The 10,141-nt window shown below is 42.4% G+C and overlaps 1 protein-coding gene across 3 annotated transcripts in view; it reads right to left on the bottom strand.

The window, feature by feature from the left end:
- Window positions 1-640: 640 nt before the first annotated feature.
- The window catches only part of LOC139265286 (SH2/SH3 adapter protein NCK1-like), a 248,713-nt gene continuing 239,212 nt past the window's right edge, over window positions 641-10,141 (bottom strand). For all 3 annotated transcript variants that reach the window (XM_070882237.1, XM_070882238.1, XM_070882239.1), the window contains 2 exons: window positions 6,475-7,187; window positions 641-2,707 (listed from right to left, as the gene is read on the bottom strand). In XM_070882237.1, coding sequence (XP_070738338.1) covers window positions 2,513-2,707; window positions 6,475-7,187 — 908 coding nt within the window. In that variant the 3' untranslated portion in view covers window positions 641-2,512. The remainder of the gene's footprint in view (window positions 2,708-6,474; window positions 7,188-10,141) is intronic.

Below are 10,141 nucleotides of genomic sequence, written 5' to 3'. Positions count from 1 at the left end.
CTTCAATTTTGCTAATAAGCCCAATATGTGGTACTTTATCAGACGCCTTTTGAAAGTCCATATACATAACATTAACTGTACTGCCCTCATCTACCTTTTCTGTTACGTTATCAAAAAACTCAATTGGTCAAACACAAGTTGCCCTTAACAAATCTGTGCTGGCTCTCCTTTATTAGTCCATGCTTGTCCAAGTGGCTTTTAATTTTCTCCTGGATTATTCTTTCTAGAAGCTTCCCTACCAGTGACACTAAACAGACTGGCCAGTAATGACCTTTCTCCCCTTTTTTGAACAAGGATGTAACATTTGCGATCCTCCAGTCCTTTGGGGAAGGAGGGAAGGAAGGAAGGAAAGCTCAAGATTGTCACTTCGCACTGTGTCAATTTTGGTTATTTGACAAATTGGAATTGCTGTAACTATACTTTGCCTCAGAATTCTGTAGATCGTAGTGGCAATTTTGGGCTGTGTCCTTTTGTCCTGTAATAATATGGTATTAATACAAACACGTCTTATTTAAATTCAGGAAAATAAGTTTTTCAGAGAAACAATAAAATAAAATTAGGAGATGATTTACAAACTTTATTGGGTTTTGCAATAATTAAACACAACCATACTTGGAAATTATAAGTTTCTAAAAGCATGTAGGACATTTGCTGCACTAAAAAACAGCAAAAAAGAATTTGACTTCACAGTATTTTATACTTAACAGTTATTTTTGACATTTGAAAAAGGGATATACACATATGGTAAAGCAATTTCAATAATGAAAAAGTGGATTAGAAACAATGTGTGAATGGCTTTGAGAATAGCTTCCCAAACGCCACTTTATACTTAGCAACTTTTTCTATAGGTTTACAACAATATTAAACATCAAAAGACCAGGGTTCAGAAACCCTTTGGTTGACTAAAGTTCAATATATAAAAATATGCTCCAACTCATTAAGCATCGGTCATTACAAATCCCTTCACATTGCCTATATCGACAACCACAGAACAGGATAGGAAATTAGTGTCAGCATACGTGCTGCTATATAGGTTCTTTTCATCTGTGCTTCCAACAAGATTCTGACCTCTGGTCTAAGTTACACAAGACAAAGTAAAACATTTTTCCTTGACTCTGGTGTAATTCCTGGTATAATTGATATCTTAAAACAGTAAAAATACACATCATCTCTTTGAATGAATCTGATAACCATGGGATGGGCTTTAGTATAAATTAAAGATAAATAATATCATTCAAAATTCTGATAACTCAGACACAGCTTTTCTAGTGATACTATAAAGTGATCTGTGTAGTACACAAACTATGTGTTGTCACATTCACGTCTGAGTAACTGACTACCTTTGTGTTTGTTTTTCTCGCCGCCTCCCCCCCGCCCCTCCCTACAATAGAACAAAAGTTTCCTTGCATTGACCAGGGTGTACAATATAGTGAGTCAGTGGCCTATACAGTATTACAGCTGCACAGGTGCATTATGGATGTCAGGTTAACAGCTATGCAGCCAAAAGTTCCGGACATACAATTGGAGCTTCAAGAAAAACAGAAAAAATACTTCTGATATAATCAGTGACTGTAGAATATCTGTTAAATGGTGATATTCTTTATAACTGTATTACAAGATAAACAGCACAATACATGGTGGATCCCTAATATAAACCATTATCAAAGCTAGCTTTAAGTGGAGCCTGTGATCAACCATGGCAGAACGAAAAGCAGTTCTGTTACAATTAACCTAAGAGTTAAATACAGCCAAAAATTAACATTTTAAAGATATTACTGAAGTCACACCCCAATGCAGGACCTACCAAAGTGTGATTAAACTGTAACTTTATATATAAACATTACAGTAATTATACACGGCCTTTGGTCTGAAAGATTAAGGCAAAATCTGGTATGTCCACATTTTATGTCATACTAGAGCACTTATCCTGATGCAATTTGCACTCTTTCCCAAAAGAATTCAAACCCAATTAAACCACAGTTGATTGATATTACTTGTGAATAACTGAACAACATTGAGAAAAGGCAAATGAATATTCCAAACATACAATACATAAAACCTCACATCTCACACATTACAAACTAGTCAATAAGGTTCCAAAGCACAAAGATAATCAAAGATCTGTAGTAAGATTTATTAAGTGGGCTATTGCCATATATATATATAAAATTATATTCAGTAAGTGAAATATAAAAAGATTCAAGATTATTGGAGAAAGTGAAAGAAAGGAATTGGTGATGAAAGGTAACTGTAGGCAGTGTGTTCACAATGAGCAGCTCAACAGAAGCAAGGCACAAAATCTTTACATACAAGAAAGAGCTATTCAAAATTAAACAACAGTACAATGCAAATGGAACACAAATGTAGTTAAAATTGAAAAATTAAAAGTGGATCTGTTTTAGGTCATTATTGCCAGTAAGTCTGTTCAAAATCATGATGATTTTCCTTGCCTCCATTGCTTTTTTTTTTCCTGCAAAAACAATCCATTTCAGTGGATCTTTTCCCTTCTCCATTAAGATAAAGGCTTAACCAAAAACAATTTCTCTCCCTGTTCACTTGTGAAAATTGGCGCCTTTTTGTAATGTTCCACTAAGTCTTCCATGCTGTCAAACTTGCGCTGTCCAATGCAGTAGAGGCCTTGTTTCAACTGTACCTTGAAGTGTTTGTTTTTATTTTGGGCCTTCAAGGACACCGAAAAGTCATTGGGCTGTGAAAGAAGAAGTGAAAATCAAGCTTGATTAGGTTTCTTTTTAAAAATGCACATTCTAAATGCAGATTACAATCTTATTTTACACAATGCATACACACACACCATTGAATATCACTGGGCAATAATCAGGAGCAGAAGAAACATTTCTCAATATCACAGTAACTTTCTGTATTTCTAATCCCACTGGTAGTCACCTACCTTATAAAAAGACTACGGGCCGAAATTCAGTGTAGCCAGAAAGCTGGCGGTATTAAGGCCTTTTCCCCGATTAGTGCCGCAAAGTTTGCGGCGGCCATTGGATCCAAATTCAGCTTTTTGACCATAAAAAGTGTTCAAGTCTTATTAGCCCTGCAAAGCTGAAATTTGCAATCTTAATTGGGGTGTTATAAGATTATGAGGGGGCTCAACAAGGTGGATGCAGAGAGGATGTTTCCACTGATAGGGAAGACTAGAACTAGGGGGCATAATCTTAGAATAAGGGGCCGCCATTTAAAACAGAGATGAGGAGAAATTTCTTCTCTCAGAGGGTTGTAAATCTGTGGAATTCGCCACCTCAGAGAGCTGTGGAAGCTGGGACATTGAATAAATTTAAGACAGAAAGAGAGAGTTTCTTAAACGATAAGGGAATAAGGGGTTATGGGAAGCGTGCAGGGAAGTGGACCTGAGTCCATGATTGGATCAGCCATGATCGTATTAAATGGCGGAACAGGCTCGAGGGGCCGTATGGCCGACTCCTGCTCCTATTTCTTGTGGTCTTATGTCATTCCCACGGGTAATTCACCTTTCGGGTGTTGTGGCAGCTGCCATTGCAATGCAGGCCCGAGGGAACGAGCATATCGGTGCTGCTTTGGAGAGGATGGCCGCAGCTCTGCAAGAGTCGACAGAGCGTCTAAGTGCTGTCATATCTGGTGGCTTTCAGACTGTGGCTGCTCGCATGCATTCTCAGCTGGATTCCACCCAACCCCAAGACCTCAGTGTTGCTTTCGCGGCTGGGTCCACCACAGGCCATGGGGGACCTTTTGGTGTGGTGCCACAGCACCGACCTGAGCTCCCTCAGATTGGTGGTGGTGGTGGTAATGTGCCGCCCCTGGAGCATTCCTGGCTCCAGACAGTCACTCCGCCAGTGCCTCCACGCATGGCCTCACCCGAGCCAAGCCAGATTGAACCCTCCCAGGAGGGTGCTGGCCAGTCTGCAGCCGGCCCATCCAGGCCCAAAGCTGCTCGAGGGCATCCTAGAAGGACATCTGCAGCTTCCACACAGGGAACACAGCAGCTTTCCCAGACCCATGAGACAGCCACAGGAGAGACACTGAGGCGAAGTCGCAGGTTAGGCACGCGTAAGAGGGATTATAAGGAAATGCACAAGGGTGGTAAATGATGTTTAGATGTTATTTTTCTGTACTGTTTATTGTTCTGGTAGTTGTTTGTAGCTATATTGATTATGTATTAAATCTTTATTTTTCACACCTGTATCTGGGCTGCTGTATAATGTAAGGTGAGCATAATCACCACCATAGGCTGTCCCTCGCAGTCGAGGAAGACTTGCTTCCACTAAAAGTGAGTTCTCAGGTGACTGTACAGTGCAATGTGGGACCTACAGTCTCTGTCACAGATGGGACAGACAGTGGTTGAAGGAAAGGGTGGGTGGGGAGTCTGGTTTGCCGCACGCCCCTTCCGCTGCCTGTGCTTGATGTCTGCATGCTCTCGGCGCTGAGACACAAGGTGCTAAGCGCCTTCCCGGATGGCTCTTCCTCCACTTTGGGCGGTCTTGGGCCAAGGATTCCCACGTGCCGGTTGGGCTGTTGCACCTAATCAAGGAGGCTTTGAGGTGTCCTTGAAGCGTTTCCTCTGCCCACCTGGAGCTCGCTTGCTGTGTCACGGCTCCGAGTAGAGCGCTTGCTTTGGAAGTCTCATGTCGGGCATGCGGACGATGTGGCCCACCCAATGGAGCTGATCGAGCGTGGTCAGTGCTTTGATGCTGGGGATGTTGATCTGGGTGAGAACGCTGACGTTGGTGCGTCTGTCCTCCCAATGGATTTGCAGGATCTTGTGGAGGCAGCGTTGGTGGCACTTCTCCAGTGCTTTGAGGTGTCTACTGTATATAGTCCATGTCTCTGAGCCATATAGGAGGGCGGGCATCACTACTGCCCTGTAGACCATAAGCTTAGTGCCAGAGTTGAGGTCCTGGTCTTCAAACATTCTCTTCTTCAGGCGACTGAAGGCTGCGCTGGCACACTGAAGGTGATGTTGGACCTCGTCATCGAGTCTGCCCTTGCTAACAGTAGGCGTCTGAGGTATGGAAAATGGTCCGCGTTGTTCAAGGCCTCACCATGGATTTTGATAATCGGGGGCAGTGCTGTGTGGCATGGTCAGATTGGTAGAGGACCTTTATCTTACAGATGTTTAGTGTAAGGCCTATACGCCTCGGTGAAGCTGTTGACGATGGCTTGAAGTTTGTCCTCTGAGTGTGCGCAGACGCAAGTGGTTCAATGACAGAGGATAGGACGACCTTAGATCTAGCCTGGAGGCGGCGGAGGTTGAACAGATTCCCATTTATTACCGCTCGAAATGCTGAGCTGGGGCGACGTTTCCAGTCTGAGCCCCTGGATTGAGATTTCCATTTTCTCTCTATTTCTCTTTCGCTCTCGAGTTTTTTTCCCCCCTTTTCTCTTTCTCTGTTCCTCTCTCTCCCAATCAAATTTTCTCTTTGTTTCTTATTCCCTTTCTTCACTTTTATCTCTTTCTCCTTTCCCTTTCCCCCTCTCGAGTGCAGATTCTGTGCTGAACTCCTCCGGTCCATTGAAGAGGTTTCTGGACGTTGCTGAGTAATATGGAGTTGGCTCCGGGATCTCGTCCTGTCCGGAGCTCGCAGATCTCCCCCAGATGATCTCTTACTGAACTTCTCTGCTGGCAACTCAGCTGCTGTCATCGAGCTAAACCGGCTCCAAAATTTCTGCCACTGTGCACCAGCCCTAAAAGCTGACGGGAGCACCGTCAGCTAAAGGGCCGGCTTCTTAACAGTGACAATGTGTCCGGGGGCGGAGCGGCAGCGGTGCGCACTTTTACCGTGTCACTACTGCCGCAAGCCCCACACCACCACGAGAGTCAGTCGATCGCGATGGTGACCCACAACACTGCAAGACCTCCCAAGTCGAATTTACATCGGGGCGGCCAGTTGAGCCCAAAGCGGCGGCCATTCGATTTTGACAAATGGCCGCCACAAATGGGCAGTAACGTTCCTTCCCGGGACCGTGAATTTTAGGGCCTACATTTCTCTATCTAGATTGTCAAGATTATATTCAGCAACTGTTTTTGATGCCTTGCTTCAATCCGCAGGGAGGACAGCAAGGCGATGACAGAGAATCGAAGAATACAAGAACTATTATATGTATAATCCAAGTTATAAGGTTGGAAAAAGAGGGATGTCGCATCCTATTATTCGTACCTTTTCAAATTGGGTTTATATACTAGTGTTCTAGAGACTTCTGGTAAAAGGCCAATAAATCCAGGTACAGCAGACAAGGATATGCCAAAACTGATGCTTTTCCACATTAAATTCACTGAGAAATTTGTCCAGAAGGAATTTGTGCAAAAACATAGCATAGTCCTCTGCCATCAGTCACAAATCGGATTCCAAAAGGATTACATGTATTAAAGAAAGTTAAGTGTAGCTAAACGTATCATTACCATGCCTCCTATTAGGATTATTGGAATACTGTGAGAAGTTATTTGGAAACAGAAAATCAGAATTCTAAAATACTTACCGATGACTCGCTGTCTCGAATGATGAAATCTCCATCAACGCCCCTTTCATTCAGAGCCATTTCTCCTTGGTGCCTTGTAATCTTTCCATAATACCACGGACTACCTGCAAACCTGCCAGTGGTTGCTGCTCCTATGTAGTCACATCGAGGTGGTGTTGGACCAACGCTAATGACCGGTGGTGATGTCTGCACAATATTCACATAGTTTTTGGGTACCAGACCCACTTGCCCATCAGCTTTTCTACATTTCCACCATTCTGGATCATTTTCTGGTTTCTCAACAACATCCATCACTTCACCCTTCTCGAAATTAAGCTCCTCTTCATTTGAAGAACTGAATGGGTACAGAGCCTGCACAACATGCAGTACTTTGACATTGTGTGCATTGATCACAACTGCTAGTCTCTCTGTTAATGAGCCCACAGGTTCCATTGTGGTGCCCTCGGGTTCCTCCATAACGTAATTTGAAGGGAACCAACCAGTTTGTCCATTATAACTACCCCTCCACCATCCATCACTGCATTTTTCCATGACGGTAACTTTTGTCCCTTTAACCAATGAAAGCTCATCATCTCTCTCTGCTGTGTAGTTGAATTTGACATAAGCAGGAGCATTCAAGTCATACAGACGTTCTCCATTGTCAGCATAGCCATCGGCATCTGCATTGGATGCAGTGTCTCGAATACTTGGTTTCCGTTTCACTTTTCCAATTCCTTAAAAGAGAGATAAAATATTATTGCACTAGGTAAGATAACAAAACCTACAAAGTATAAAACCATGTAAAGTACTTCAAATAACATATCAACCATGACTGCAAGAAGGAAGAAAGATACTAAATTGTATTTCATAGAGATAAGTCAGCTGCATTCAACTGTGGTTATAACCATTTCCTTGCAAATAGAGCTCACTGCTTCAAAAAATATTCTCTCTCCTGGAGGATCAGAAGTGTTCATATTTATAAGGACAATTCTGTTACACAATGCCAGTTTCCACATCATAAATTCTTTTCAAATAAGTCATCACTTTACCAGATCTGCTGCGTCAATTGCATCGCCGCCCTAAGCCATGCAGGCCAGCAAGGACCCTGGTTTGAGCTGATACCAGGGGAAGCAGTTGGTTACTATAATTGATCCCCATGTTCCTGAGCTTAGAGAGGCGAAAAGGTGGGAGGAGGGGTGGGGGCGCTGTTTTGCTGCTCGTTATCCTGCGATACTCCTGAATAGTGGGGGCATGAGGGCATCAGGCTTAGGCTTGGCTCTGCTGCCATCCACAGTCAAATAGATTGTGATACTCAAAACTCAGATGATAAATGGCCACCTCGGTGAGGAATCATAGCACCGCTGACACTCATGAAACAACTTAATCAAAAGTCAGTGCCCTTAGCAGGAAGATATTGGGTCAGATTTCGCTCTCAGCGGTGAATGAACAGCACCAGCCATTCATTAGACTTACACTTGTCCAAAGACTTTCTGTGGGATTTTGCACTGTAATTAGAAATCCATTTCGGTGCAGCATCCTCCACAGGGGATCTGGGACCCGCATGAACAGGGCAAGCATCTACATACGTCCTTAACCAATCACATTGAAGAATAGTTATTGAGCAGAACAGAGTCTGAAGCAGGACGTGTAAGTTAGAATATGAAAAAATCATGTACAAAAAGCAAAGTAAAGAGGCACGAAGGTGGCGTTCAGAGAGGAAAAAGAAACAATGTAGTAAAACATGTTTTATTTACATTTTTTAGCATCTCCAACAATATTTAAAATCTGAAGGAATGAGACACCACACTTGTAAAAGTTGATTTTCAGTGCTCGAGAGGTTATTTGGCCTATTTAAGAAGTTAAAAATTAATTTACACTTGAATGGACAAGCCCCAAGTTCTCTGGCATGGATAGTGGATATCTAGAGGGGAAGTGTCACAACTTCACACCCTTCATGTATTTGAATGCCATTTCCCGATCTCCATGTTTAACTGTGCACGTGCGGTCACCGGAAGTTTTAGTTTTACTTACTCCTCATTAATGGTGAGTGCTGTCAGCCTCACCATTATTCTTACCCCAAAATCTGGGCCATTGTACCTTCTGATTTCATGTTTGTTGGGTGTGGGGGATTGGGGTGGGGTTGCTGGGTGGAGGATATCATGGTTATGCCTGTGCTGTGTGCAATACAGGTTTCAGGATTGCTGTTTTTCTCTGTGCTGTAGTTTTGTTAGGGACCACAATGCTCAATGCTGGAGAGATTGTTTTGACAGCAACTTAGAATTATCATGCCGTTAAAAAATTAACACTGAAATGGACAAGCTCTAATTTTTTTCTGGCATGCTTATTGGGTACCCATCATGCAAGTACAGCAACTTAGTGTCAAACACATCAATCATATTTGTGTCCAAATAAATTGGGATAAATTGAATCTCAACAATTCCTATCAGACTATGCAATTGGACAAATATTGCCTGGTAGTCAATAAATAATCTTTCTTCAAATCACAATAAATGAGAGGTAAAAAATGAAACCATTAACCAAGGACTATCGCAGTGGATGTATTTGTTTTTTTAAATGAAAAGGAGCTTCCAGTGCTACTAGCTGGATATTTGAAACCACGGAGGGGTAAATTTTCCTCTTTCATGCTACAACAGAGCGGTGAACTTAAAATGAATTAGCCTGCTATGATGGTTAATGACCAAAAATGGGTGTAAGTTTGAAAAGCCCAAACGCTAGCTTATAGTAAGCTCTATGGTAGAATTCTTGCCTTCGAGACAGAAGGTGATGGGTCCAAGCTCTACTCCAAGACTTGAGTATTTAATCTGGACTGACACTTCTGTGCAGTACTGAGAGTGCGTGACACTATCAGAGGTACTGGCTTTTGGACGAGGTGTTGAAGTAAGGTCCAGTCCTGCTCAAGTGAATGTAAAAGATCCCATGGCACTATTCAACAATAAAAAAGCAGGGTAGTTCTGCCAGTGTCCTGGCCAAGTTCTATCCCTCAACCAACCCCACCAAAACAGATTCACTAGCCGTTTATTTCATTGCTGTTTGTGGGACCTTGCTGTGTTCAAAGTGGCTGATGTGTATATACAAAATAACAATAATTACACTTCAAAAGTAATTCATTGGCATAAAGCCCTTTGGGATATCCTGCGGTTATGAAAGATGCTTTATAAATGTAACTTCTTTCTTTAGTAGCTATACACAAGGGGACATCAGCAGAAATACTGGACCAGTGCCAATTAGATGGAGGCCTGTTGCTAAACTTATGCAGAGGAGGTCCTTTGTTTCGGTTTGTCATCACTGATTAAGGAATCAAAGCACAAATACTCCATTTACATAACTTTAAAATCCAAACTCTTCCGAAAATCAGTCTTCAAAATTGTACATGCAGTTCATTCTATACACTGAAATTTGGCCGTTGTGGGCTACACATCATTGGGCAGATTTCCCTGTTTAGCGCTGGGGTGGAAGCCCTTACTGCAAAATCAAATGCACGCTGCTCAAATTTTTCTACCCATTCATTTTAAACTCACCACTCTGTTGTGGCGTGGAAGAGGAAAATCTACCCTTATGTGTCTTATTGGTTTCAAATATTCAGCTAGTAGCACTGCAAGCTCCATTTCATGAAAAAAAATACATACACTGTGATCGTCCTTGGTTAACGGTTTGGGTATGTAAGGAT

The sequence above is a fragment of the Pristiophorus japonicus genome, chromosome 6 (assembly GCF_044704955.1).
Source record: "Pristiophorus japonicus isolate sPriJap1 chromosome 6, sPriJap1.hap1, whole genome shotgun sequence".
NCBI classification, from domain to species: domain Eukaryota; kingdom Metazoa; phylum Chordata; class Chondrichthyes; family Pristiophoridae; genus Pristiophorus; species Pristiophorus japonicus.
The sequence above is the reverse complement of the archived record's forward strand: the minus strand, read 5'-3'. Positions and strand labels throughout refer to the sequence as shown.